At 45.2% G+C, this 27,743-nt stretch overlaps 1 protein-coding gene across 2 annotated transcripts in view; it reads right to left on the bottom strand.

Moving 5' to 3' along the window:
- RBBP5 (RB binding protein 5, histone lysine methyltransferase complex subunit) overlaps positions 1 to 27,743 on the bottom strand; it is a 144,662-nt gene that overhangs the window by 95,987 nt on the left and 20,932 nt on the right. For both annotated transcript variants that reach the window (XM_040337560.1, XM_040337561.1), the window contains exon 2: positions 14,847 to 14,872. In XM_040337560.1, coding sequence (XP_040193494.1) covers positions 14,847 to 14,872 — 26 coding nt within the window. The remainder of the gene's footprint in view (positions 1 to 14,846; positions 14,873 to 27,743) is intronic.

The raw sequence follows: 27,743 nt of genomic DNA, 5'->3' as shown, positions 1-27,743 counted from the left end.
CTCAGCCCCGCCCCTTTTTCTCCTCCCGGAGGAGGGAGAGGGCACTGAGGCTCTCTGCATGCTGTTTGATGAGCAGAAACCACCGGAGCACACGCCACCAGCCAGCCAGCACTGCAGGATAAAAGGGGGAAAATATTGTGCTAATCTAAATAAAAGAAAAAACAGCTGCTACACTACAATGTGACAAATATTGAACAGTGATGTGGAGAAAAAATGTAGCGCAAGTAATACATAGAAACAGTGATTGCTCCAAGTGGATGAAAAAAAAAATGAGTAGTCACTGTACTGAAACAGTGATAAAGGGACAACAATAATAACAAATGTGAAATAAATGAATAAACCCAAAATAGCAGTGTAAAGTCCATCAAAAACTGGTGGGTAAATGGATGGTAAAATGACCACGTAGATCCTCAAGGGCAAACAATCATTTCTTAAACTCAATGAAAAAGAGATTTTTAATACAGCTTACCTGTAAAATCTTTTTCTTGGAGTACATCACGGGACACAGAGCGGCATTCATTACTATATGGGTTATATGGAGTACCTTCAGGTGTAGACACTGGCAATCTCAAACAGGAAATGCCCCTCCCTATATAACCCCCTCCCATAGGAGGAGTACCTCAGTTTTGTAGCAAGCAGTATGCCTCCCAAAATGGTCCTCAAAAAAGAGGGGTGGGAGCTCTGTGTCCCGTGATGTACTCCAAGAAAAAGATTTTACAGGTAAGCTGTATTAAAAATCTCTTTTTCTTTATCGTACATCACGGGACACAGAGCGGCATTCATTACTATATGGGATGTCCCAAAGCAATGCTTACAATGAGGGGAGGGAGAACATCTCCAAGACAAAAGGATTTAATTTAGAGATATACTCAAATCATAATAAATCCAACTTAGTTGAGAAAAATCATTTTAAATTTTAAATTTAACTCAAAAAAGAGGAGCCCCCGGAATCCGAGGGTCTCAAACTGCAGCCTGCAGCACTGCCTGCCCGAAGGCAGTATCAGTATTCCTTCTTACGTCCAACTTGTAGAATTTTGTAAACGTGTGGACAGAAGACCAGGTTGCCGCCTTGCAAACTTGAGCCATAGAGATCTGGTGGTGTGCTGCCCAGGAGGCGCCCATGGCTCTAGTAGAATGAGCCTTTAATGATACTGGAGGAGGCAACCCTTTCAAGCCGTAGGCCTGAGTGATTAATTGCTTAATCCACCTAGAAATGGTAGACTTTGCAGCTGCCTGCCCCTTCTTGGGCCCATCCGGTAGAATGAACAGCACATCTGTCTTCCGGATCTTCTTTGTAGCTTTAAGATAGGCCTTCATGGCCCTGACAATATCCAAGGTATGCAGCAACCCTTCCTTTCTGGAAGTAGGTTTAGGGAAGAAGGATGGTAATACCAAATCCTGGTTCAAATGAAAACTGGATATGACCTTCGGTAGGAAGGAAGGATGAGGGCGGAGAACGACCCTGTCCTTATGAAAAACAAGATATGGTTCCTTACAGGATAAGGCCGCTAGCTCCGAAACTCTTCTTGCGGAAACTATGGCAACCAAAAATACTAACTTCCTTGTCAGTAGAACCAAAGGAATTTCAGCCAACGGCTCAAACGGTTGTTTCTGTAAACTTGACAGAACAAGGATTTAAATCCCACGGACAAAGCGGGGATTTAACTGGAGGTCTAATACGTAAGACCCCTTGAAGGAAGGTCTTAACCAGCGAGTGGGTGGCCAGCGGCCGCTGAAACCACACTGACAGAGCAGAAATCTGTCCTTTGATTGTGCTTAATGCCAATCCTTTATCCACTCCTAGCTGGAGAAAACTTAATACTCTATCGATGGTAAATTTGCGAGAAAGCCATCGCTTGGACTCACACCAGCCTACATAGGCCTTCCAGACCCTGTAATAAATCACCCTAGAGACCGGTTTCCTGGCTCTGATTAGGGTAGAGACTACTTTCTGAGACAGACCTCTACCCCTGAGAATCAGGGATTCAGCTTCCAGGCCGTCAAATTTAGATGCCGTAAGGCAGGGTGGAGGATCGGACCTTGCGATAGCAGGTCTGGCCGTAGAGGAAGAGTCCAAGGGTCTCCCACTACCATCTTTAGGATGAGTGAGTACCATGCCCTTCTGGGCCATGCTGGAGCTACCAGGATGACTGGTATGTGTTCCACCCGGATCCTGCGCAGCAGGCGGGGTAGTAACTGGAGCGGGGGAAACGCATAAAGAAGTTTGAACTGATGCCAAGGGCAAACCAACGCATCGGTTCCGCAGGCCATCGGATCCCTTGAGCGGGATATGAACCTGTCTAGTTTCTTGTTGAGTCTCGATGCCATGATATCCACGTCCGGCACTCCCCATCTTTGGCAGAGTGCTTGAAAGACTTGTGGATGCAGAGACCATTCCCCCGGCCATAGAGTCTGGCGGCTTAAGAAGTCCGCCTGAAAGTTGTCCACTCCTGGAATGAATATTGCCGATATGCAGGGCACATGCGCCTCTGCCCATAGGAGAATCAAGCTCACCTCTCTCTGAGCGGCTTGACTCCTGGTTCCCCCTTGGTGATTTATGTATGCCACGGCCGTGGCATTGTCTGATTGAATTCTCACCGGGAACCCCTGCAATTTTGACGTCCAAGCCCTGAGGGCTAGTCGAGCAGCTCTGAGCTCCAAGATGTTGATGGGCAACTGCTTCTCTGGCTTTGCCCAAGTACCTTGGCGAGTGCAACCATCCAAAATTGCTCCCCAGCCCGTCAGGCTGGCGTCTGTGGTCACTATCTTCCAAGCCACTGGGCTGAAAGACTTCCCCTTCAGTAGATTCTGAGGGTCTAACCACCAACACAGACTTTGTCGGACTCTTGATAAGAGCGGCAACGGGATATCCAAGGCCTGTGGCCTTCTGCTCCATGCTGACAGGATGGCTGCCTGTAGGATGCGAGTGTGGCTCTGGGCGTATGGTACCGCCTCGAACGTGGCCACCATCTTGCCTAGTAACCTCATACATAGGCGAATAGTCGGTTCTTTCTTGCTTAGAACCAGTAGGATTAATTCCTTGATGGCTTTTACCTTCCTCAGAGGTAGGAACACTCCTTGTTGTTCTGTGTCTAATCTCATGCCGAGATATTCCAACTGCCTTGTGGGCTGGAAAGCTGACTTTTCTCGATTTAGGACCCAGCCGAACCTCTCGAGGTATTGGACCGTGAGGGCCACTGCTCGCTCCAAGCCGGGAGACGAGTGGTCTATGACTAGGAGGTCGTCCAGGTATGCTAGGATCGTGACCCCTTGGATCCTTAGCTTGGCTAGGATCGGAGCTAGGACCTTCGTGAACACCCGGGGGGCCGTAGCCAACCCGAAGGGAAGCGCCACGAATTGGAAGTGACGCGAAGCCACCATGAAGCGTAGATATCTTTGATGTGGCTGATAAATTGGAACATGAAGGTAGGCATCCTTTATGTCTATGGACGCCATGAAGTCGTCCTTCTGGAGTGTGGCAGCTGCTGACCGCACGGATTCCATCCGAAATGAGCGGATCTTTAGATATGCATTTACCATCTTTAGGTCCAAAATTGGCCTGACATCTCCATTGGATTTTGGATGATGAATAGGTTGGAGTAGAAACCCAGCCCCTGTTCCAGGACTGGCCGGAATCCGAGGCGGATCGTTTGGAATCCTCGACTCCTGGAAATGAGGAGGAGGAAACCTTAGGAAATCTAATTTGTAGCCTGTGGCCACGGAAGACCGTACCCACTCGTCGGGAATGCTGGCTTCCCAAATCTCTGAAAAGAGTCGCAGCCTTCCCCCCACCTTCGTGGGTGGGGGCGCCCCTTCATAAGGTTGGCTTGGGGGCTGGTTTTGCTGGTTTGCGAAACCACTGCCTTTTGCCTCTAACAGCCTGTCCTTGTGATCTGCTGTTGAAGCCGAAGTTTGCTTTTGCAGGAGGCCGTCGATACTGCTTGGCATTAGAGGGCCCCTGCCCAGGGGAATACTGTCGTTTAAACGCAGGCCCCTGAACCTTCTTCTTAGTTGGCAAGAGAGTACTCTTGCCGTTTGAAATGGTCTGAATGTATTTATCTAGGTCTTCTCCGAAGAGTCGTCCTCCATGGAAGGGGAACCCTACCAGGAGCTTCTTGCATGGGGGCTCAGCCTCCCAGCTTTTTAACCATAAGAGTCTTCTCATATGGATAAGGGATAACGATAAACGTGACGCTTGCTGGATAGAATCCTTGATTGCGTCTACCGTAAAACATATGGCCTTAGGGACATCCGAAAATTCTTCTGCCTGCTGGGCAGGAATAAGTTTAAGCATCTGCTTAAATTGATCCGATAATGCTTGAGCGACCCCAATCGCAGCCACAGCTGGCTGTACTACTGCCCCTGCAGTAGTGAAGGAGTTCTTAAGTAGTGCTTCCAAGCGCTTATCAACTGGATCCTTGAACACCTGTATGTTTTCTACAGGGCATGTTAACGATTTGTTAACACATGAGATGGCTGCGTCCACTGCAGGAGTAGCCCATCTTTTGGAAAAATTTTCTTCCATAGGATATAGGACAGAGAACTTCTTAGGTGGTAAGAAGATCTTATCTGGCTTGTTCCAATCTTGGAACAAAACTCCCTCTAATAGAGGATGGATCGGAAACACAGCATTGCTTTGAGGCGCCCTCAGTGAGCCCAAAGCTGAAACCGTCGATACCTGGAGATCTGGTACTGGCAAGTTGAATGCCCTATGGACCAAGTCCGACAATCCTTGAATCCACCAGCTCTCCCTCAGGGAGACTGCCCCAGACTCCTCTGTATCCGGATCTTCGATCCCTGAACCTACTTGGTCCTTGTCCAAGAGGTCGTCCAATTCCCCTGAGGAAAGGACCTCCTCTTCTGAGGGTCCGCGCTCGGGCGACGGAGATCTATTCCGCTTACTGCCCCGCATAGCTGCGGCTATCATTTTACCCATGCTTTTCTGCATCTCTTTTAAAGAGGTGAGTAATACCTCCTCCGTGACCATCTTAGGGTTGGACTGACCCGCGTCAGCTCCAGCCCCAGATCCCGATGGCCCCAAGGCTCCCTGTGGGGAAAGCAGCGGCATAGCTTTGTCCGAGACCTCAGACTCTCTGGGGGAATCCCCACCTCTTGTACCCTTGTTTTTTGATGCCATGGTACAATACCGAGGTACACCTGCTACTTATTGGTACCTGGGACTTATAAATAGTTAAATGCCCAAACACCTGTTTGGGGGATAAAAAATGCTTCCTCTCCCCTAGATGACACTTTCTTTATTTTATTTTTTTTTTTTTTTCAAATCTAGGAAAGAAAAAACATTCTGTCCCCCTGAGTAGTATTGCAAGAAAAACTATGAGATGGAAAAGAAACAGCCTATTCCTAGGCTTGAAAACAGTCTTCTGAAGACTGCAATATTCTTTCTGGCCACTGTGTGTCCTCGGCGCCCCGTGCTTGCCGTTCTGGTCTTTCCTCCTCAGTTCCAAAGTATTGAATGAGCTATATGGAACAAACAAGGAAGGGCCGCCCCTTCCTTAAGCCACTGACCCGCCCTTCCCCCCCAGCAATCTCAAACAGGAAATGCCCCTCCCGACAGGGGGGGGGTGGGGTTGGGAGGAAGGGACCTCTCTGCTCCAGCAAACTGCAGCCTGCAGCCTGGAACCATGAGGAGGTCAGCGTTTTGCCTGCTTTGCAGGCCGTGAGGAGGAAGACTGAATGGAGCATCGCCTGGAGGCTTGCAGGTAAGCACAGCTCTCTGACACACACATATAATTTTATATCACACAGGCCCCACTCAATGCTTTTCCAACACTACAAGGGAGGTCACATCTTATGGGGAATAATACATATAGAGCCATCCTATCTTTATGATATGTGACTAGTTTGCCAGATGCAGTGCATAACTTTAGGCATGTCCCCTGTGACCCCCCAGAAAAAACCTGCTAAGAACCAAGTTCCGCAAGTTTTCCCCTCACTTACCTGCTCCATGCCGCAGGACTTTGCCAAGCAAGAGGCCCAATCTTCCCCCATCTCGGTGGGGATGTCTAGACCTTCAGGCCCTGGGTTCCTATGAAGTATCCACTGTCCTGGGCCCATATAGCACTCTGGCAACAGAAACATTAGGCACCCAAAGGTTTCTAAGTTCTGGGCCCAGGGTCCAGCTCTCTAAAAAGAAAAGCATTATGGGCTATACCCCAAGGGTTTGGGGTCCGGTTACTGACCACTTTAGCGCTGAGGCTTTTTTGGACAGAACCGGTTAGCTCACCTAATCCCAAGGATGTGGAGGCAAGCTAAACCATGACTAACACCTAAGACACTGGCGGAAAAACTGAGGTACTCCTCCTATGGGAGGGGGTTATATAGGGAGGGGCATTTCCTGTTTGAGATTGCCAGTGTCTACACCTGAAGGTACTCCATATAACCCATATAGTAATGAATGCCGCTCTGTGTCCCGTGATGTACGATAAAGAAAATATGAATGTGTTAACTAGAAGACGTGGATCTGCCTGTCAGCAACAGCAGATCAGGCATGAAACTCTCAAGGCACAATCTGCTCGGCTTTCCCCAAACTGGATCGGCAAGTAAGATGGATCTGCAGTGGAGGGCCGTGGATGCACGATGTCCTGGAATTGTACCCCGAGTGACTCCAGATGTCTCCCCTAAAACGATAAGGGATGGTGGTGTTGAAACCCCTTGGAGAATAGGATAAGCAGAACTGGAAGGCTCCAAAAGCATCTGGGGAAGAAAAGGAACATAGCCCCAATGGTGCAGGTCAAAAATATAAAGGTTTTATTGTAATAAAACCACAGGTATACATTAAAAGTGATCACAAAATGATAAAAGTGGCAATATGAATTCTTCACCATTTCTCATATTGCCCCTTTTATCATTTTGTGATCACTTTTAATTAGGGTTGTCCCGATCCCGATACCAGTATCGGTATCGGGACCGATACCGAGTATTTGCGGGAGTACTCGTACTCCCGCTAATACTGCCGATACTGAAATAGAATACTTCCCCCCCCCCGCCGCAAACCCGTCGCCGTAAAAACCTGTCGCCGCAAACCGCAAAGCCGCCGCCGTTAATCAGCGTGCGGGGAACATTACAGCTTTCGTTTGAATAGCTGTATCCCCGCCGCGTATAGACACTCCCCCTTGTGGATGATCTGTCCAATCCCGCGCATGGGGGAGTGTCTATACGTGGCGGGGATACAGCTATTCAAACGAAAGCTGTAATGTTCCCCGCACGCGCGGCATCATCCAGGTATGTAGGACATGCAGGGCCGGGCCCTACCATGGGGGACCATTGGTCGCTCCGCACGTCCGCCCCGCCCCCCTCTCCTCACCTCCCCTGATTTCACTGTGGATGCCGTGGCGCCGCTGCTATTAAATGTAATAGCAGATCACAGCTGGCCGCCTCCTCACATCCTCTCCGCGGCTCCCCCCTTTACTGCTGACAAGAGAAAGTCAGTTTTCAGGCTGACTGCCAACAGCGAGAAGGGGGAGGAGCTTTCTGATCAGTGGAGATCCCATGATGAAAGATGGATCACTATAGGCACTGGCTGCTGACACTGAGAGAAAGTAAGTGCCAGCGCCACTAATCCCATCTCCACCTGCCTGTGTCTTAACTCCCATACCATCCCTGCCTGTGTCTAACTCCCATACCCCCTCCCTACCACCCATGCCTGTGTCTAACCCCCTCCCTAGCACCCCTGCCTCTGTCTAACCCCCCTAGCACCCCTGCCTCTGTCTAACCCCCCTAGCACCCCTGCCTCTGTCTAACCCCCCTAGCACCCCTGCCTCTGTCTAACCCCCCTAGCACCCCTGCCTAACCCCCCTAGCACCCCTGCCTAACCCCCCTAGCACCCCTGCCTAACCCCCCTAGCACCCCTGCCTAACCCCCCTAGCACCCCTGCCTCTGTCTAACCCCCCTAGCACACCTGCCTCTGTCTAACCCCCCTAGCACACCTGCCTGTGTCCAACCCCCTCCCTACCACCCATGTCTGTGTCTAAACTCCCATATCACCCATGCCTGTGTCTAACCCCCCTCCCTACCACCCCTGCCTGTGTCTAACCCCCTCCCTACTACCCCTGCCTGTGTCTAACACCCCTACCACCTCTGCCTGTGTCCAACCCCCTCCCTACCACCCCTGCCTGTGTCTAAACTCCCATACCATCCCTTCCCGAGTCTAAACCCCCCACCACCCCTGCCGCCTGTGTCTTACCCCCTCCCTACCGCCCCTGCCTGTGTCTAACCCCCATACCACCCCTGCCTGTGTCTAAACCCCCTACCACCCCTGCCTCTGTATAACCCCATACCACCCCTGCCTGTGTCTTAACCCCCTCCCTACTACCCCTGCCTGTGTCTAAACCCCCATACCACCCCTGCCTGTGTCTAATCTCCCACCACCCCTGCCTGTGTCTAACCCCCCCCCCTCCTCACCACCACCGCTGCCTCTGTCTGAACCCCACCATCACTGTTGCATGTAAATCTGACTTACTGATGAATTTAATTTTGGTTTTAATTGTCATGATATAAAATAATTGTGGGGGCCTTTTGGTTGGTAAGATTATATATATATATATATATATATATATATATATATATATATATATATATATATATATATATATATATATATATATATATATATATATATATATATATATATATATATATATATATATATATATATATATATATATATATATATATATATATATATATATATATATATATATATATATATATATATATATATATATATATATATTTTTTTAGAGGGGGGGGGCAGCACTTCATTCCTGGACCCAGGAAGCACAATGTCTTGGGCCGGCCCTGAGGACATGGCTGCATTATGTGGGGGACATGGCTGCATTATGTGGGGGGACATGGCTGCAATATGTGGGGGGGACATGGCTGCAATATGTGGGGGGGACATGGCTGCAATATGTGGGGGGGACATGGCTGCAATATGTGGGGGGGACATGGCTGCAATATGTGGGGGGGACATGGCTGCAATATGTGGGGGGGACATGGCTGCAATATGTGGGGGGGACATGGCTGCAATATGTGGGGGGGACATGGCTGCAATATGTGGGGGGGACATGGCTGCAATATGTGGGGGACATGGCTGCAATATGTGGGGGACATGGCTGCAATATGTGGGGGGACATGGCTGCAATATGTGGGGGGACATGGCTGCATTTGGGGACACATTTAAAAAAAGTATCGGTATTCGGTATCGGCGAGTACATAAAAAAAAGTATCGGTACTTGTACTCAGTCCTAAAAAAGTGGTATCGGGACAACCCTACTTTTAATGTATACCTGTGGTTGTATTACAATAAAACCTTTATATTTTTGACCTGCACCATTGGGGCTGTGTTTTCCTTTTCTTCCCCACATGCTTTTGGAGCCTTCCAGTACTACTTATCCTATTCCCCAAAGGGTTTCATCACCACCCTCCTTCATCCTTTTGAGGGAGACATCTTGGGTCACTCGGGATACCATTCCAGGACATTGTGCATCCACGGCCCTCCACTGCAGATCCATCTTACTTGCCGATCCAGTTTGGGGAAAGCCGAGCAGATTGTGCCTTGAGAGTTTCATGCCTGATTGATCTGCTGTCGCCGACAGGCAGATCCACGTCTTCTGGTAAGCGCATTCATATCCTCATTGAGTTTAAGAAATGATTGTTTGCCCTTGAGGATCTACGTGGTCATTTTACCATCCACTTACCCACCAGTTTTTGATGGACTTTACACTGCTATTTTGGGTTGTGTGTGTTTGTTGCACTGGTTTATGCATTTATTTCACATTTGTTATTATTGTTGTCACTTTATCACTGTTTCAGTACAGTAACCACCCATTTATTTTTTACCATCCACTTAGAACAATCACTGTTTCTATGTATTACTAGCGCTACATTTTTTCTCCACAGCACTGCAGGATGACTGTGAGCGGCAGTAAGAGCGGCGATTTCACCTTCAAACCGTCCCGTGGCTGTGCCGGCTAGTTACAGCAGATCATCCCAACACACAGAGCGAGTAGACATGTGAAACACAGGTTTACTTACACCCTCTAGTGGCCACTTATAGGCACGACAACCACTGCTCAAAAGAAGGTTTCCTAAGTGAACCAAGACCCTCCGGAACCTTTGCTTACCTTTCCTGCCACAGGATTCTGCCGACAAACAAACAGACAGACCCAATCTTCACCCACCATGGCGGGTCATGTCAACAGACCTTCAGGGATCGGGTTCCTAGGCAGGGTTTTCACTCCCGTGGACCTGTATCGCATCCTGCCAGAAGAACTTTTGGTATTTGTTATAACCAAAGTACTGGAAACCAGAATCCAGCCCTCCTAAGAGAGGCATTACAGGCAAACTTCGCTCTTCTTTACCGAGGCCTGGGTACCATCCACCTTGGCCTCAGTGGCACTTGGATGGATCTGGTAGCATAGCTTGTTTGATCCAGAAGGATCTTTTCCAGCGGAGCTCTTCATAGCACATCTTAACCGAGATCAACACCTTAGACACTGGTGAAAAAAAATGGAGGCACTCCCTGTATGGGAGGGGTTATATAGGGGATTCCTGTCTTGGGTGTGCCAGTGTCCATCACCTGAAGGTAGTCCTATAACCCACAGTTATTATTATGCAGCTCTGTGTCCTGTGATGGATTTTACAGGTAAGCTGTACAATAAAGATTGTTGAAGCGTGACATGTTGGGTATCAATTTAATTGGCGTAACATTATCTTTCACAATATAAAAAAAAATTGGGCCAACTTTACGGTTGTCTTATTTTTTCCCATTCGAAAAAGTGCATTTTTTCCAAAAAAGTGCGCTTGTAATACTGCTGCACAAATACGGTGTGAAAGTATTACAATGACCGCCATTTTATTCTCTAGGGTGTTAGAAAAAAAATGTATAATGTTTGGGGGTTCCAAGTAATTTTCTAGCAAAAATTGTTTTTAACATGTAAACAACATATCTGAAAAAGAGGCTCGGTCCTTAAGTGGTTGAAACATTTCATACATTTCTTAGGACACAGTATTTTAAGGTTTAAATAAATCACTTAATTTACCGACTACCACAATATGTTGCTGTGACAGACCCAACCAGGACAGAGGCTTTTGGAGATGACTAGGGCAAGCCTCTTACACACTGATTATGGCCCATGGAGAGAGCATGATGGACCACCACCTAATAGACACTGGGAGCATGGTTTGGATTACTTCTCTAAATAAGGACAATAATGCTTCCTTTCTGGAGTGGATGGAAAGATGCATTATTAATCTTGTACAGGCAAATGGTCAGAGGGAATATGGTGGCCTTCCTGCTTACTGGGTTGGAGAGGCTTCTTCACCTGGGACAGCAATATTTAACAATATCCCTCAAGTAATATATATAAGATAAATAAATGTTGATGTATCAGACTGCTGGAACATTGTATGACCTTTGTCTCAGACTGTTGTAGACCGTTGCCATGCAGTCTGTGATCCCCGATTAATTAAAGCATTGGCTAGGTGTGAATTATATGGTTAATTGGGTTACCTATTGTTTCTGTCTGTCTTCTCATCTATGTGTTTATACTTGTAATAAAGTGTATTGTACAGTGCTTTGTATTCAGGGTTGTAGGCGCTGAATGGTCTTGGTCACTTAGGCTGGTTTAAGGGACTAGTTATTTAGCTCATGTTAATTATATCACTCAGCAATTAGTTGCTAGAGGGGGAGTAGCATATTGTTTACATTGGCTGTTTAGCCATGTCTACAGTTTGTATTGTTAGAGATAATATAATCAACGTTTTATTACATTTTGTGTGGTATATCAATTCTCTGCGAGTTTTCAATAATAAACAGTTTTGTGTTTTTCACCACCCTACACTGTCCAGATTAGTAACTGGGAGGGCTACGGGATCTTACATTGTTCTGTTACCGGGCAAGGGAAGCGCATACGATGGACATACTCCTCTTGAGTACCAGGGTCCATCACAGTTGCCCCTTGCACCTGCTCAGGTTGCACAGCAAAGTTAGCTAAAATCCAGTCTTGGGTCTCATTCATACATCCTACATGACCATGGTGCGGCAAGTATACTGCAAATGACCTGTGCCTGGGATCTCAGATGTTCCAATACCTGCTTAGCCTGTACACCAGAGTGACAAGCTAAAAACCACCAAGGCTGTCTGCTGCTGTAAACATGTTTCCACATGTTTGAATAGAGGTAAGATTTATCTGGGACCCCAGAGACCCAGAAAAACCAAGGGAAATGGGCAAGGGCTATTGCACTATGTCGGTACTTAGGTTAATCAGTTATCAATAGAGTATGATAGAGGTAAAAAAGTTAAATGTATTAAAACATAACATAAATAACTTGAGAAATACACAGTGTTTTAAAATTACAGAGATGGTAGTGTAGAACAATTGATTATACGAACAGCCAACACCTAATGAAGATGGTATAACGGGCCCTAGTTTGCGGGCAACGATCAGGCGGAGGGGGTCATATAGATCAGGCTCTCAACTAGTTTTGCTACTCAAAGGTAGCTTCGTCAGGAGATTTGGGTCTGTGAATACAGATTCACTCCTCGGAGGAGCCTAGGCCCCACGTAGAGACACACCCGGCCCTGGGACACGCTGCTTGATCTACCCATTCAAGTGGTCCTAACTTTCTACCTCCATTGCTGGCATCCCTTAACTGGGCTCTCCCAGAATTGTTTTTCTTGGTGGCTCCTTTGGTTGGTCCTCGCCCACTACTAATTAGGTCCCAGGGCACTTACGTTTTTTGATATTATATACAGACAATACAGATCCTCATCTTGCTGGGGGTGTTTCCACCATCCACAACCTACGTGAGACTTTGTCTCTACGTGGGGCCTAGGCTCCTCTGGAGGAGTGAATCTGTATTCACAGACCCAAATCTCTTGACGAAGCTACCTTTGAGTAGCGAAACTAGTTGAGAGCCTGATCTATATGACCGCCTCCGCCTGATCGTTGCCCGCAAACTAGGGCCCGTTATACCATCTTCATTAGGTGTTGGCTGGTCGTATAATCAATTGTTCTACACTACCATCTCTGTAATTTTAAAACACTGTGCATTTCTCAAGTTATTTATGTTAGGTTTATGTTTTAATAAATTGAACTTTTTTACCTCGATCATACTCTATTGATAACTGATTTACCTAAGTACCGACATAGTCCAATAGCCCTTGCCCATTTCCTTTGTTTTTTCTGGGTCTCTGGGGTCCCAGATAAATCTTACCTCTATTCAAATTATGATAGGATGATGGTACTTTCATGTTATGCTTTTCTTTCTTTACTGAAAGGTTTCCTTATAAATCATGTTTCCACATGTATAAGCAGATCCAGTGGTTACCTGCAGGTAGGGATACATTTTTGTCCTTGGACAAAATCTCTCTGCATTCAGGGTTGCAAATGTGTCCCTAACAACATGTATCTGCACATTAAGTAGTTACCTGCTAACAGCAGTTTACAGCCTTGGCTCTTTTCAGCCCATCACTCAGGTATACAGGCTGAGCAGCTGACAATAATTGGAACACCTGGGATCCCGGCTGCAGGTATTCATGGTATACTTGCGATTCCGTGGCCATTTGGAACATATTAATGAGATCTAAAGCCTGGTTCACACAGCAAGTTTTTTTTCGTTCAACACAGTGGGCTGAACGAAAAAAAAAACTGGGGAGCTCAGGAGAAGCTTGCTGTACTAATGGTGCGATATTAGTACATAGATCTCCCCACTGAGCTATTGTGTCTTGACATGGGGATCGCTCTAATGCTCGCAGCAACTGGCTGATAGGATGTCGGTTGACTGTTGGTTTTCAAACATGCACATCCGACAAAAGCTGGCCATGAGATCAGCTTCTGTTGGAAAAGGACCTGTACATATGGGCCGAATGTCGGTTTCTACTGTACCAACTGATTTTGGCCAATATTCAGCCTGTGTACAGGGCTTAAAGCGGAGGTTCACCCAAAAATCCACTTTTTGACATTAGCTGTAGCATACTGCTAACATCTGCAGTATGCTGTTCTTTTTTTTTTTTTTACTTGAACTTATCGTTATATGAGCCCTTGTTTTCCGGCTCCGAGCGGTGAATCCTGCGGGGAATGGGCTTTCTAAGCGAAGAGGAGTTGATTGACGGCTGCTAAGGTGCGTATTGGCCTCTGTTTAATCTTCAACTGCCATGATGCTGCACATGTGATCAGTTATGACACCAGCCATTGGATGGTTTGACAGTTTGGTTGAGAGCACAACCAATGTGACAGTTAGCATTCCCGGCATGCCAGGAATGTAACTGCTTTTTCAAACTGTTAAATTGATGGGTTTACTTCCGCTTTAAGGATGCTGGAAAGTAAATTTTGAGGGTGAACCTCCGCTTTAAGATAATAGCCAATCTTACTGTGCAACCAGAGCATGTCTTTGTGAAGTTGGCTCAGTTTCTTTTAGTGTTCAAGCAGAGTTCCACACAAAAAAGTGGAACTTCCGCTCATTTGCCTCAGCCCCCCCTCTGATGCCACATTTGGCACCTTTCGGGGGGAGCCTTTGACATTTATCCTTCCCCACTTCTGGGAGACCATGCCGCGGCACATTTTGTCAGCAGCTCAAAGCTGAAGATAGAAGCTTACTGGTTGCCACGCATTGGTGCTAAAGGTTAGATGCATTTCTCCCAATGTATATTATTGCTAGTTTGCCACAACCTTGCCACTTCCTTTACTTTGCAGCCCTTTGGTATTCATACTTTTGTTCCATCTCTTGGAAAGATGCAACTTATTCCAAACTGTACAAAGATAAAGAATATCTGAAAGATAAAAGACATATATGTGGAACATGCAAAGAAAATTTATGCTCACCTCTGGGTAGTTCTGTCCAAAGGATTCTAGGGGTTAAAAAAAAAAAAAATTAAACACAAACAGTTTTTTTGGGGATTTTTATATGTTGCTTGCACACCAATTTCATCTGCTGTCTAAATCCAGCCATAATTGTTTTTGTTTAGCTTTCAATCAGTAACATACCTGATGTATTCAACACACAAGGGTCAATTAATTGAGGTTTTTCACTTTAAAGCGGAGTTTCACCCAAAAGTAGAACTTCCGCTTAATCCACTCCTCACCCCCTTACATGCCACATTTGGAATGTAATTTTTTTTGGGGGGGGTGGGGGCTTCAGGAGGAGTGAGACTTCCTGTCCCACTTCCTCCTTCTGCCCAGGGACCGCTAAGGCCATACGTCATATCGCCTTTTGGTGGCCCCTCCCTGTAGACGATCGCCTGTCCAATCACGTAGTGCAGCGCCGCATGCGCAGTGAGCATCGGGCCGTGAATCCGAAAGCTGTCATGGCCGGGGGCCCACAGTTAGGATGGGGGCATGGAGCTCCGTGCGTTGCGTCGCTGGACAGTTGAGCAGGTAAGTGTATGTTTATTAACCACTTAAGGACCGCCTCCTGCAGATATATGTCGGCAGAATGGCACGGCTGGGCACAAGCACTCTTTAAGTGCCTCTAAGTGCCCAGCCGTGACCGCAGACCCGATCGCCACTGGAGTCCCGCGATCGGTCCCCGGAGCTGAAGAACGGGGAGAGCTGTGTGTAAACACAGCTTCCCCGTTTTTCACAGTGGCAGCTTCATTGATCGTGTGTTCCCTAATATAGGGAAACACAATCAATGACGTCACACGTCCAGCCCCGCCCCCCTACAGTTAGAAAAACATATGAGGTCACACATAACCCCTACAGCACCCCCTAGTGGTTAACTCCTAAACTGCACTGTCATTTCCACAGTAAACAATGCATTTTTATAGCATTTTTTGCTGTGAAAATGACAATGGTCCCAAAAATTTATCAAAATTGTCCGATGTGTCCGCCATAATGTCGCAGTCACAAAAAAAAAAAAAAAAAAAAAAAAAAAAATCGCTGATCGCCGCCATTAGTAGTAAAAAAATAAAAATGCAATAAAACTATCTCCTATTTTGTAAACGCTATACATTTTGCGCAAACCAATCGATAAACGCTTATTGCGATTTTTTTTTAACAAAAATAGGTAGAAGAATACGTATCGGCCTAAACTGAGGAAAAATATGTTTTTTTATATCTTTTTGAGGGATATTTATTATAGCAAAAATTAAAAAATATTGCATATTTTTCAAAATTGTCGCTCTATTTTTGTTTATAGCGCAAAAAAAAACCCGCAGAGGTGATCAAATACCACCAAAAGAAAGCTCTATTTGTGGGGAAAAAAAGGACGCCAATTTTTTTTGGAAGCCACACCGCACAATTGTCAGTTAAAGTGACGCAGTGCCGAATCGCAAAAACTGGCCAGGTCCTTTACCTGCATACAGGTCCGGGTCTTAAGTGGTTAAAAGCCAGCAGCTATGCTTTTTGTAGCTGCTGACTTTTAATAAACATCAAAAAAGGCTGGAACTCCTCTTTAATGCATTCTATGGCCCCGTCCTCCGGCAAAGTCCTGCGGTCTGTGTCAATGGACACAGCAGCAGGACTCGGGAGCATGCCTGCACAAAAGCCCCCATGGAAAGTGGCTCTGTGTTGAGCACTTGATGAAGAGGAGGTGCCAGGAGCACCACTGGGGGACCCCAGAAAATGAGGCTCTGGCTGCACAGAGCAGGTAAGCATAACAGGTTTGTTATTTATGTTGAATCTTTTTTATTGAGTTACAGGCAATTGTAAAACATTTAGACTAAACAAAGGTCAGGAATAATATCTGCCCATTGAGTGTACAAGTCCACATTAGGATTGGAAGGACACCAAAAGAACATGTATCACATATGCATAGTCAGGTAAGTTACCATAATGAACATAGAAATAAGTGAAATAAACCAAAGCATTAGACCACTGTAAACAATGACCAAAAAACAACAACACATATGGCCTGAACATGCGGTAAATCGGAGGAGGGAGGGAAAAAAAAAATTGGAAAGTAGGAAGAAGGGACATCACGCTACTCATGAGAGGGCACTGGGGAAGCAGTAGGAGCTGAAAAGATTCAAAATCAGTAGAGAACCGGAAGTGTAACCAAACGGTCCACGTAATAGTGTGTTCCTCACTCTTATCGGTATCCCACGCTAACCTCCTCTTTCAATATGTTCGATCCTGTCCATTTCACATGCCCAATAAGCCAGAGAGGGGTTCAAATAAGGATGTGGGGAGAAGGGGGGAAGGAGAAACAAAAACACAAGGAGGGGGGAAGGGCAGAGGGCAAGGAAAGGGAAGGGTGGGACACGATACAAAAGGAAGAGCACTCACATTAGCCACATCCGTATATGGTAAGAATAGGAAAAACCCAATCACAGGAGTGAATAAAGGTCGGACTTTGAGGCAAGGCGGAATTATATATAAAAATAATTATTTATTACAAAAATAGAAAAATACAGAGATACAAAAAATATAGCAATAAAGGAATAATAAATAAAATAGAACCATCTAGATTAATAATTCATTAGTGATAGACAAATCCTTTTAAGTCGCCTGCGCGTTTCGCCGTTGGGATTTTTCAGGACGAGACAAGCAGGAATTTTTGACAATATATAGACATTGTTTCATAATCTAGTACATCGTGGCCAGTGTATTCATCCAGACTACTCCGGGCATTTCACAATAAATGCCGAGATATCAGAGAGTCGATGTAATGTCACTTCCAAAAGTATCAAAGAAATTGATTATCCAAAGTCCAGGTTAATTACATCTATGGTGATAATCCCATAGTGTCAAGGATTGAGTAATCAAATGGAAAACCAAGATAGGGTTGCAGGGGTTTTTGCCAAGGAATCAGCAAGAGAAAGAACCCCGTTCTAAGCAATCCTGTGGAGGAATTAAAGCTGGGGCAGATTATCGTCAAGTCAGATATAGGCACAAATGCAGTGGAGATCCAAACATAGTTTGAGCACTCAACACAAAAGGGACAGTAGAATCCAGATAGCCCAACGCTCTGTGGTTGGATAAGGTATGCGTGTGCCCCAGGGTAACAGCCAGTGTTGAATACCAAAAACAAAGTCCGACCTTTATTCACTCCTGTGATTGGGTTTTCCCTATTCCAGCCAGAGAGGGGATCACAGGTTGACGCCACGCTTTGGCAATAACTGAACGTGCAGCCGTCAGCAAATGGTGGATTACGCTCTTCTTAATTTGTTTGTATGACCCCGAAATCATAGATAGGACTGTTATACGGGGTTCATTTGGGATATTTGTCACCTACAAGTTTGTCATATAGCTTGAGAACCTTGTCCCAAAAGGGGGCGACACGTGGGCACGTACCCCAAATGTGTGTCATGTTCCCTGGGGCCTGCAAACATCTCCAACATACGTCAGAGACATTAGGATCAAACTTATGTAGAATAGTGGGGCAGCGATACCACCTGGAGAAAATACGGTAATTCCGTTCTTGGGCATGAGATAGATAATTTAAAACGGAGCGCCAGCGTTTTGCCCCACTCCATATTCTCAGGGGACGAATTCATCTCCCTTTCCCATTTTGACAGGAATGACGGCGAGTTTGGATAGAAGACCTGAATCAGTAATTGATATATCAGGGATAGCGAATGCTCTGGTCTGTCCGACTGGGATAGCAATGACTCAAAAGCTGTCTGTGGTCTAGTCATATTGTCGACGTTTGGTATTTTGTGCATAAAGTGTGTTAATTGAGTGTGTTCAAGCCAAGCAATAGAAGGGTTGTGGCAGGAAGAGAGCATGTCTGGTAGGGGAATTGGTTGTCCAGCGCGAAGTGTATGACTCAACAGAGGAGCCTCTGCTTTTTGCCACATAAGAAATTTAGATTTAGCACAAGTCGGAGAAAAGAGTTGATCTCAAATAATGGAGTCAAGGGGCTGGGTCTCGAGGATAATAAACCTTTGTGGAGGTAGTTGTCCCAAATTCGCAGTGTAGTGGAAGTCACAAGGGTTAATAGGTCTGTAGGAGGTCTGTGTGTCGGGTGTGTCCATGGAAGGGATGCGAGGTCGGGAGATATTCGGTCATTTTCTAATGACGTCCATAATTTAGTGGAGGATCCGTGGTACCAATCGACTATTCTGATCAACGATGCAGCGTGAAAGTACAGCCGTAGGTCAGGGAGGGCAAAACCCCCTCTACTTTTAGGTAAAGTTAAAACGTTAAAGCCGATCCTGGACTTCCCCATGTCGCCATATGAAGTCCCGAATAGCCCTGTTGATCGACTGGAAGAAGCCACGAGGAGGTGAATTAGGAATTGCCTGAAAGACGTATAAAACTTTGGGTAGGATGTCCATTTTGACGACGTTCATTCGACCAAACAAGGAGATGTTCGGTTTATCATAAGATTCGAGGCACGTTCGCAACGTTCTTATTAGGGGCATATAGTTTATATCTGTCAGAGTGGGTAGACAGGTAGGGATTTGGATTCCAAGATACTTGACAGCTTTTTGCTGCCATTTAAATTTAAATGGGGATTGAACCTGGGTTACTGTAGGTTTGGGTAGGGAGATGTTATGAGCCTCAGTTTTATTGTAATTTACTTTAAAATTACTAGCCAGTCCAAACTCTGTGAATCAGGGCTGTGGAGTCGGTAGATAAATGTTCCGACTCCTCAGTTTTATGTACTTCCGACTCCGACTCCCCGACTCCTCTGTATTAATATGCGAATGTATTTTATACATTCCTTGAGGGAAAGAAACGCAACCTACCACAGGACTACTGGCTGGGAAACCAACAGTCTACTGTATTGCACAGTTTAAGCAAAAGACAAACACACTGGCCCGGATTCAAAGAGATTTGCGTTTTTTTTGCGGAGGCGCAGGGCAACGATTTTGCCCTGCGCCCCCGCAAATTTGCTCTGCTGCCCTTGATTCACGGAGCAGAAGTTCCGTGAATTGTGCGGGCGCGCCGGCAAAATTGCCCGGCGCTAGAGCACGCAATTTAAATGATCCCGTAGGGGGCGGGAATCATTTAAATTAGGCGCGCTCCCGCGCCGAGCGTAGAGCGCATGCTCCGTCGGGAAACTTTCCCGACGTGCATTGCGGCAAATGACGTCGCAAGGACGTCATTTGCTTCCAAGTGAACGTGAATGGCATCCAGCGAATCACTTACGCAAACAACGTAGATTTCAAATATCGCGACGCGGGAACGACGGGTATCCTTTAGCATTGGCTGCCCCTACTATTAGAAGGGGCAGCCTTACGCTAAACACGCCATACGGAAACAACGTAACTTGCGTACGCAGGGCTCGCGCAACATTGTGAATCGGTGTTAGTATGCATTTTGCATACTATACACTGAGCACAATGGGAGCGCCCCCTAGCGGTCATCGCAAGAATGCAGCCTAAAATATGCGTGGCATAAGAGCCTTATGCCACGCAGATTTTAGGCTGCAGTCGGCGTTACGATGTTCCTGAATCAGGAGCATTCGTAACGCCGGAGCAAGTCAGCAATTGCGCTGCGTAACTATGGTTACGCAGGCGCAATTGCTCTCTGAATTCGGGCCAATGAAAAACAAAGTTTTATTATTTTTTTTTTTATTAATCAATCAAGTGTCTGGATAGTAGCAGCAGGCATAAACATCAGGAACAGGATCTTTACCAGTTCAAAAATACAAACCACATTATTTGGTTGTTTTAGAACAAAAACAAAGCTCATCTATAATGAACCAAAAACAAAATCTGTAAAACCTAGAAATGGTTTATATTAATCTTGAAATGTAGTTATAGGCTTAGCAAATGCAAATCAATTCATTCAATGTAGAGTTCTAAGGAAGAGAATTGCCTCTGCCAGATACGTGAGGCACTGCATGCATTGGTCTTTATTCTTACAGTAGAGAAGTCATTAATTATAACTTTTTGTGAATTGGGACATTTAAACTTGTTTTTTTTTTTTAATTCCAATCTAAATTTAGTAGGAGTCGGAGTCGGTGCATTGTTTGCCGACTCCAGGTACCCCAAATTTCCCCCGACTCCGACTCCACAGCCCTGCTGTGAATGCCTCGATAATGGCTGGTATAGATGTGTGGGGCTTAGTAACGTATAATAAGAGGTCGTCCGCATATAGGGACAATTTATATGGATGATGGCCAATAGAAATACCCTCAATATTGGAGTCGTGCCGGAAGGCCGTAGCCAAATGTGAGTATGTATAACAATGGCAAAAGGGACATCCCTGGCAGGTTCCGTTACGAATCCATATTGGGTCAGAAAGGAGGCCATTAGATCGGATCCTTGCTGTAGGGTTGTCACAGACAGGGCTGTGGAGTCGGTAGATAAATGTTCCGACTCCTCAGTTTTATGTACTTCCGACTCCGACTCTCCGACTCCTCTGTATTAATATGCGAATGTATTTTATACATTCCTTGAGGGAAAGAAACGCAACCTACCACAGGACTACTGGCTGGGAAGCCAACAGTCTACTGTATTGCACAGTTTAAGCAAAAGACAAACACAATGAAAACAATCAAGTGACTGGATAGTAGCAGCAGGCATAAACATCAGGAACAGGATCTTTACCAGTTCAAAAATACAAACCACAGTATTTGGTTGTTTTAGAACAAAAACAAAGCTTATCTATAATGAACCAAAAACAAAATCTGCAAAACCTAGAAATGGTTTATATTAATCTTGAAATGTAGTTCTAGGCTTAGCAAATGCAAATCAATTCAATGTAGAGTTCTAAGGAAGAGAGTTGCCTCTGCCAGATCCTCTTTCATAGAGGCTCTTAAGTCAGACTTTATTATTTTTAGGGCTGAAAATAATCTTTCGACACTGACTTGGGTGGGTGGCATTGCAGTAACTATTCTGGCCACATCACTAACGATCTCTGGATAAACAAGGATGGCTTCTTCAACAGTAAGTTTTGATGAGCGATCATACTTTTCAACTTCTTTTAGTGCTTTATAAAACTCCTGTTGGAATTTTTTTATTTGGACACTTACTGGTTCTCTAACATGCGTTCCCTGTAAAAGCAGAACACAACACTATGGAAAGTATAAGTATTGCAGCTCCTAATTGTGCGTTGCGTGCCATATAGTGAAGCACATGAAAAGCATGCTTCTTCACGGTCACTTAACGTGTTCGTTTTGCGGTTACGTGAGGCACTGCATGCATTGGTCTTTATTCTTACAGTAGAGAAGTCATTAATTATAACTTTTTGTGAATTGGGACATTTAAACTTGCTTTTTTTTTATTTTTTAATTCCAATCTAAATTTAGTAGGAGTCGGAGTCGGTGCATTGTTTGCCGACTCCGACTCCAGGTACCCAAAATTTCCCCCGACTCCGACTCCACAGCCCTGGTCATAGAGAGCCAAGATCTTGCATAGCATGTTGGGTCCTAGGCCCACTTGTTGAAGCGTTCTCTCCAGAAATTGCCAATGAACCCGGTCGAATGCTTTTTCAGCGTCGACCGAGATCAAGCAAGCTGGGATTCTGCATTTTTGGGCATATTCCATCAGGAAAATGGTTTTAAGGATGTTATCCCTGGCCTCCCTCTTTGGGGTGAACCCCACCTGGTCAAGGTGTATTCGGTTGGGAATCGCTGACAGGAGGCGATTGGCCAGTAGTTTTGAGTATAAGCAAATGTCAATGTTGGTGAGAAAAATGGGGCGAAAGAACTATGATATATGGGCTTCCAGAGCCTGTCTCGGGAAAGGTGAGTTCCTAGAGAGGTTATTATACATCTTTATAAGAAGTGGTGTAAGGGAATCACGGAAGGATTTATAGAAAGGGGTGGAGTATCCGTCCGGACCTGGAATTTTGTTAGGTTTGGGGGAGGTTATTGCCAGCGCCAGTTCGTCCTCGGTAAATGGTCGCTCGAGATCCTGCACTAGATCAGAGTATCAACATTCAGAGTAAGACCCTGAATAGAGAACAAATCGATCAGTACTTAACAGAATCAGCAATACTAAGGCCCGGTACACACGAGAGGATCCACCCGCTGGAATTTATCCGCGGACTGGTTTCAGCGGATAGATCCCCTGGTGTGTACAATCCAGCGGATATTTATCCGCGGATATTTTTCGGCCCGATGGATTTCCAGCGGATCAAAATTTCTTAACATGCTAAGAAATCGATCCGCTGGAATCCAGTCCAACGGATTGATCCGCTGGTCTGTACAGACTCACCGGATCAATCCGTCCGAATCCATCCCCCGCATGCGTCGTAATGATTCGACGCATGCGTGGAAGTCCTTATATCACAGCGTCGCGCACGTCGCCGCGTCATCATCGCGGCGACGGTGCGACACGTCACCGCGGAGGGAATTTCGTGGGGATTTTGATCTCATGGTTCGTACAACCATGAGATCAAAATCCGCCAGAGGATTTATCCGCGGAAACGGACCCCCGGACCGTTTCCGCGGATCGATCCTCTCGTGTGTACTAGGCCTAAGACTTTCAGAAGATGATAAAAAGAAGATAGACGAGGCTATAACTGAGGAGGAAATTAAACTAGCAGTGAGTACAAGGAAAATGGGGAAAGCCCCGGGACCAGATGGTTTCACAGGTCAATATTATAAAATCCTACTCCCCTCGATATCAGAATATATTAAATCATTTAATGCCCTAGGGACATCGGCTAGTTTAGGTAAAGATACTTTGCTAGCGCACATCTCGGTGATACCAAAAGAGGGAAAAGATCTAGCTCTCTGTGAGAGCTACCGACCAATTTCGTTATTAAACGTGGATGTGAAGATCTTCGATAAGGTCCTAGCAAATAGGGTACAACAGTATATCCCAGAACGGATACATCTGGATCAGGTGGGATTTGTACCTACCAGGGAAGCACGCAATAATACAATCAAGGCGATTAACCTGGTGCAGATAGCGAACACAACACAGACGCAATGTATATTCCTGAACACAGACGCAGAGAAGGCGTTTGAAAGGGTGAATTGGAGTTTCATGTGGGCAGTCTTAAAACATGGAGGCTTCGGAAATAAAATAAAGTGGATATTCTCCATGTATTCAGGCCTAACGGCTAAGGTACGGGTAAATGGAATACTGTCGGAGCCTCTTCGGATTTCAAACGGGACAAGACAGGGATGACCCCTGTCCCCACTCCTCTTCGCCCTGTCATTAGAGCCCTTTTTGAGTACGGTACATCAAAATTCTAATATTTCAGGAATATTAATAGGGAAGAACCATTGTAAAATCACAGCCTATGCAGATGATATGTTCTTTACCCGCACAAACCCACTGATCTCAATCCCGGAACCAATGAAGGAATTTGAGAGATATGGATCCCTCTCGAATTTACGTATTAACTTTAACAAATCAGAAGTGATGGGAGTAAATGCTCCACATACAGTGATAACACAACTAAAACAAAAATTTGAATTTACATTTAAATGGACAGATAGAGCACTGACATATCTAGGCACACAACTAGCAGGGAAGGTGGATAAGATCTTTGAGCTAAATTTCCCACCCTTATTGCAAAAAGTGAAGAGGATATTAGATAAGTGGAACCAGGGTTATCATAGCTGGCTGGGTAGATGCAATATTATTAAGATGAACATACTCCCGAAAATTCTATATTTACTACAAACACTACCAATACACATACTATCAAAGTATTTTAAGAAAAGTTAGAGTGATCTTCAAGTTCATATGGGCACATAAGAAACCCCAGGATACAAAGGAAACAATGTGTACTAAACCGCAGGGAGGGCTTGGAGTCCCAGATATACGGAAATATTACTACGTAGCACACCTGAACAGGTTAATAGATTGAAACAGACACTCGGATTAAAAGTTATGGGTACAAATTGAACAGGCACAATATAAAATACCCCTAGAAAGAGCACCGTGGGGGTTTGACGCACTCCCTAAAGAAATAAAACAAAATCCGATAGTGGGTAAAACGGTTAGGATGTGTGCAATAGCTCTACCTATGATGGGTATTGATCCAGGACATCTCCACCATACCCAGTGATAGGTAATCCCCTCTTCCCCTTTGGGATATGAAGATGGAGCATTCCGGCATTTAAGGAATAGAGAGTGTACACAAGTAGTGAGGTATATCCACATAGGAAGATGGGTAACAATAGCGGAACTAATGGAAACAGAAAACTTATTTCGACTAAAATTCTGGAACGCACTCCAGATTGTACACTTCCTGAACACCTTACCGAATCCAGAGAGTTTTGAAAAACTACTCACGAGATTTGAGAAAATGTGAAACGAACAAGCAATATCACATACTCTTTCAATAAGTTATGAGTTATTAATGCAAACAGGGGGACAGCATCTGAAGTGCGTTCAAGACTGGGAAAGGGAACTAGAGAAGACATTCAGCCTGGAACGTCAATGCATATACAAGCGGGCACACGAAACATCAACCTGCGTGAGAATACAAGAGACAAATTACAAAATATTTACGAGATGGTATAGGACACCCGAAAGGGCAAACAAAATTTTCCCAGAAGTATCAGACAAATGTTGGAGGTGCCAGGGGAGCAAAGGAACGATGTAACACATATTTTGGGATTGCCCTAGGTTAAGGAATTTTTGGTCAGAGATTAAAGGAGTTCTCCAGCTATGCTCAGAATACGAGATCCCGGAAGATCCAGAATTCTACCTTCTACATGTTAACCATATACCAGAAAAAGCCTATAGGGAAACAATTATATGCCACCTCCTAGACGCGGCAAAGGCCTGTATAACAAAGAAGTGGAAGTCACCAATCCCTCCATCAGTGGAGATGTGGATAGGTAAAGTTAAAGGAACACTAAAGGTTCGTTTTTTATTAGATCAATTGATTGCTGTAAGCTAGAGCATTTAAATATTACTTACCTAGTTTTTCCTTTTGACCTCCAAAATACAGTAATCCAGGTTTGAAAATGCCATTTCCTGTCTCTCCTCTTCTTGCTTTCCACCAGCATCTGAGCCGTTTTGCATGGTGGAAAGCAGAATGTGCTCACCCCCTCCCTATGACTACAGCCCTGCATGAAGATGCTCTCTTATCCCTCACAGGCATGGAGGCTAAGCCTAATGGGAACTTTAGTTCTCATTAGGCCGTGATGTAGCAAGAATGAATGCGCACCGCAAACCAGGAAGTCAGTGAGAATAATGATTCAGGAGTGCTGGAGGTGAATAAAACAGCTCGATTTCAACAGGTATCAAACTAGTTATAATGCAAAACATTACTTTTTACTTTATCAGCTACTGTCAGACTTTAATTTAAGAGGAAAACATTTTTGTCTTTACAACCCCTTTAAGGAAGGAAGTAAGTAAATTAGAAGAGTTAGTGCTGACAGAACAACATCAAAAAGAAAAATACCTAAGAACGTGGACGTCTTGGAAGTCCTACATGGGTAACAGGGGAGAGGTTTGGATATTTGAAGAACTACAGAACCATAGAGAGGGGGAGGGGAGAGGGAATTTCTGATTCTCTGGGGGTCCAGGTTTTTTTATTTTTATTTTTGCTTTCCATGGATGTCCTCCCCGGGAAGCAGGGGGGGAAAGAGATGGGTATGATTGATGTATATGTTTAATGTAGATCATAAGGCAGCAAGGGATGTATAAGAACAGGTAGGACTGTTACCGTGGCTGTATTATTGTTTGCGTATGTGTTGTATTATTTTGTTTTATAATAAAAAAAAAAGCAATTCATTAATTTCCTTAGGATGATGGGCGAGTTGGCCGTCAGGTCTCTTGAGTTTAGGAATGGAAGCAATGCTATTTTTAGCATGGAGGGCTCTGGCCAACATTCTACCTGGTTTGTTAGCTTCGACAGAAAACAGTTTACGTGATCTGTCCCTAATGGACAAGGCCTTCTGTTCAAACAAGTTCAGCAGTTTAAATCTTGTGTCGGATAAAGCAATTTGGGTGGTCGGAGATTGAGTACATTTATGGGAACGTTCCAGGTTAGCAATCCGAAGAGACAGTTCCTGAATCTGGGCAAGACGTAGTCGTTTGAGTCTAGAGCCGTGTTTAATAAAGACCCCGCGTAATATGCATTTCAATGCCTCCCATTGTATGGGAGAAGAAGTATCGTCATATCTATGGTCAGAGATAAAGTTTGATATGGTGGTCTGGATATCTGTAGAGCATATGTCGTCCTGTAATAGTGAGTCATTAAGTCTCCAAGTCCAGTCATGACCAGGTAAATCAGGTAGGTACAGGTTTGTTATTGAAAAGATAAAAATAAACCTTTAAGAGTTAAAATGCCACGTTAAAGGCAAAATAGCTCATTTAACTCATAAATGTGCAATTCACACATCAGTTAAATGTTTTATTTTGCTGTAGCGAACGTGCGTTTTTGTAACTTATCTTAATGCAGTTTGGGACCTCTGGCTGCACTGTGAAGTAAAACATTTAGCAGGGATATTCCTACCACTGCTTAATGTGACAGTTCAGTTCAGGGCTGCTGGTTGTTAAGGAGTTGGCATTCGGCAGCATCCTAACAACCATGAGCTTACCAGTACCGTTACTATGGCCCTGAGGGCCCCTAAACCAAAGTTTAAAGCCGGTATCTCCCAAGAAGCACCGTCTAGGCCGTCCTCTAAGATTTCGGCATCAGCTACCTCACAAACTAGTACACAGTGCGCTCTCTCAAAACCCTGTCACACAGCCTGAAGCCACAGGAATACGTTGGCGAGTATGACACTGATGCTGAAGATTCACAGACAGTGACACAATCTAAAATGTTTAAACAATTTGAACGTATGTTACTGAAGGCCCTGAAACAGGCATCTGAACTTGTTTCTCTGTGTAAGATGCCGGAAAAATTGTGTTTGCATGCCGGGCTACGTCATTTACTTTGCCTGCCAGCTCCTAGATCCCGCAA

Source organism: Rana temporaria, chromosome 2 (genome assembly GCF_905171775.1).
Source record: "Rana temporaria chromosome 2, aRanTem1.1, whole genome shotgun sequence".
Taxonomy (NCBI): Eukaryota; Metazoa; Chordata; class Amphibia; order Anura; family Ranidae; genus Rana; species Rana temporaria.
This window is presented reverse-complemented; position numbering and strand designations above follow the sequence as displayed.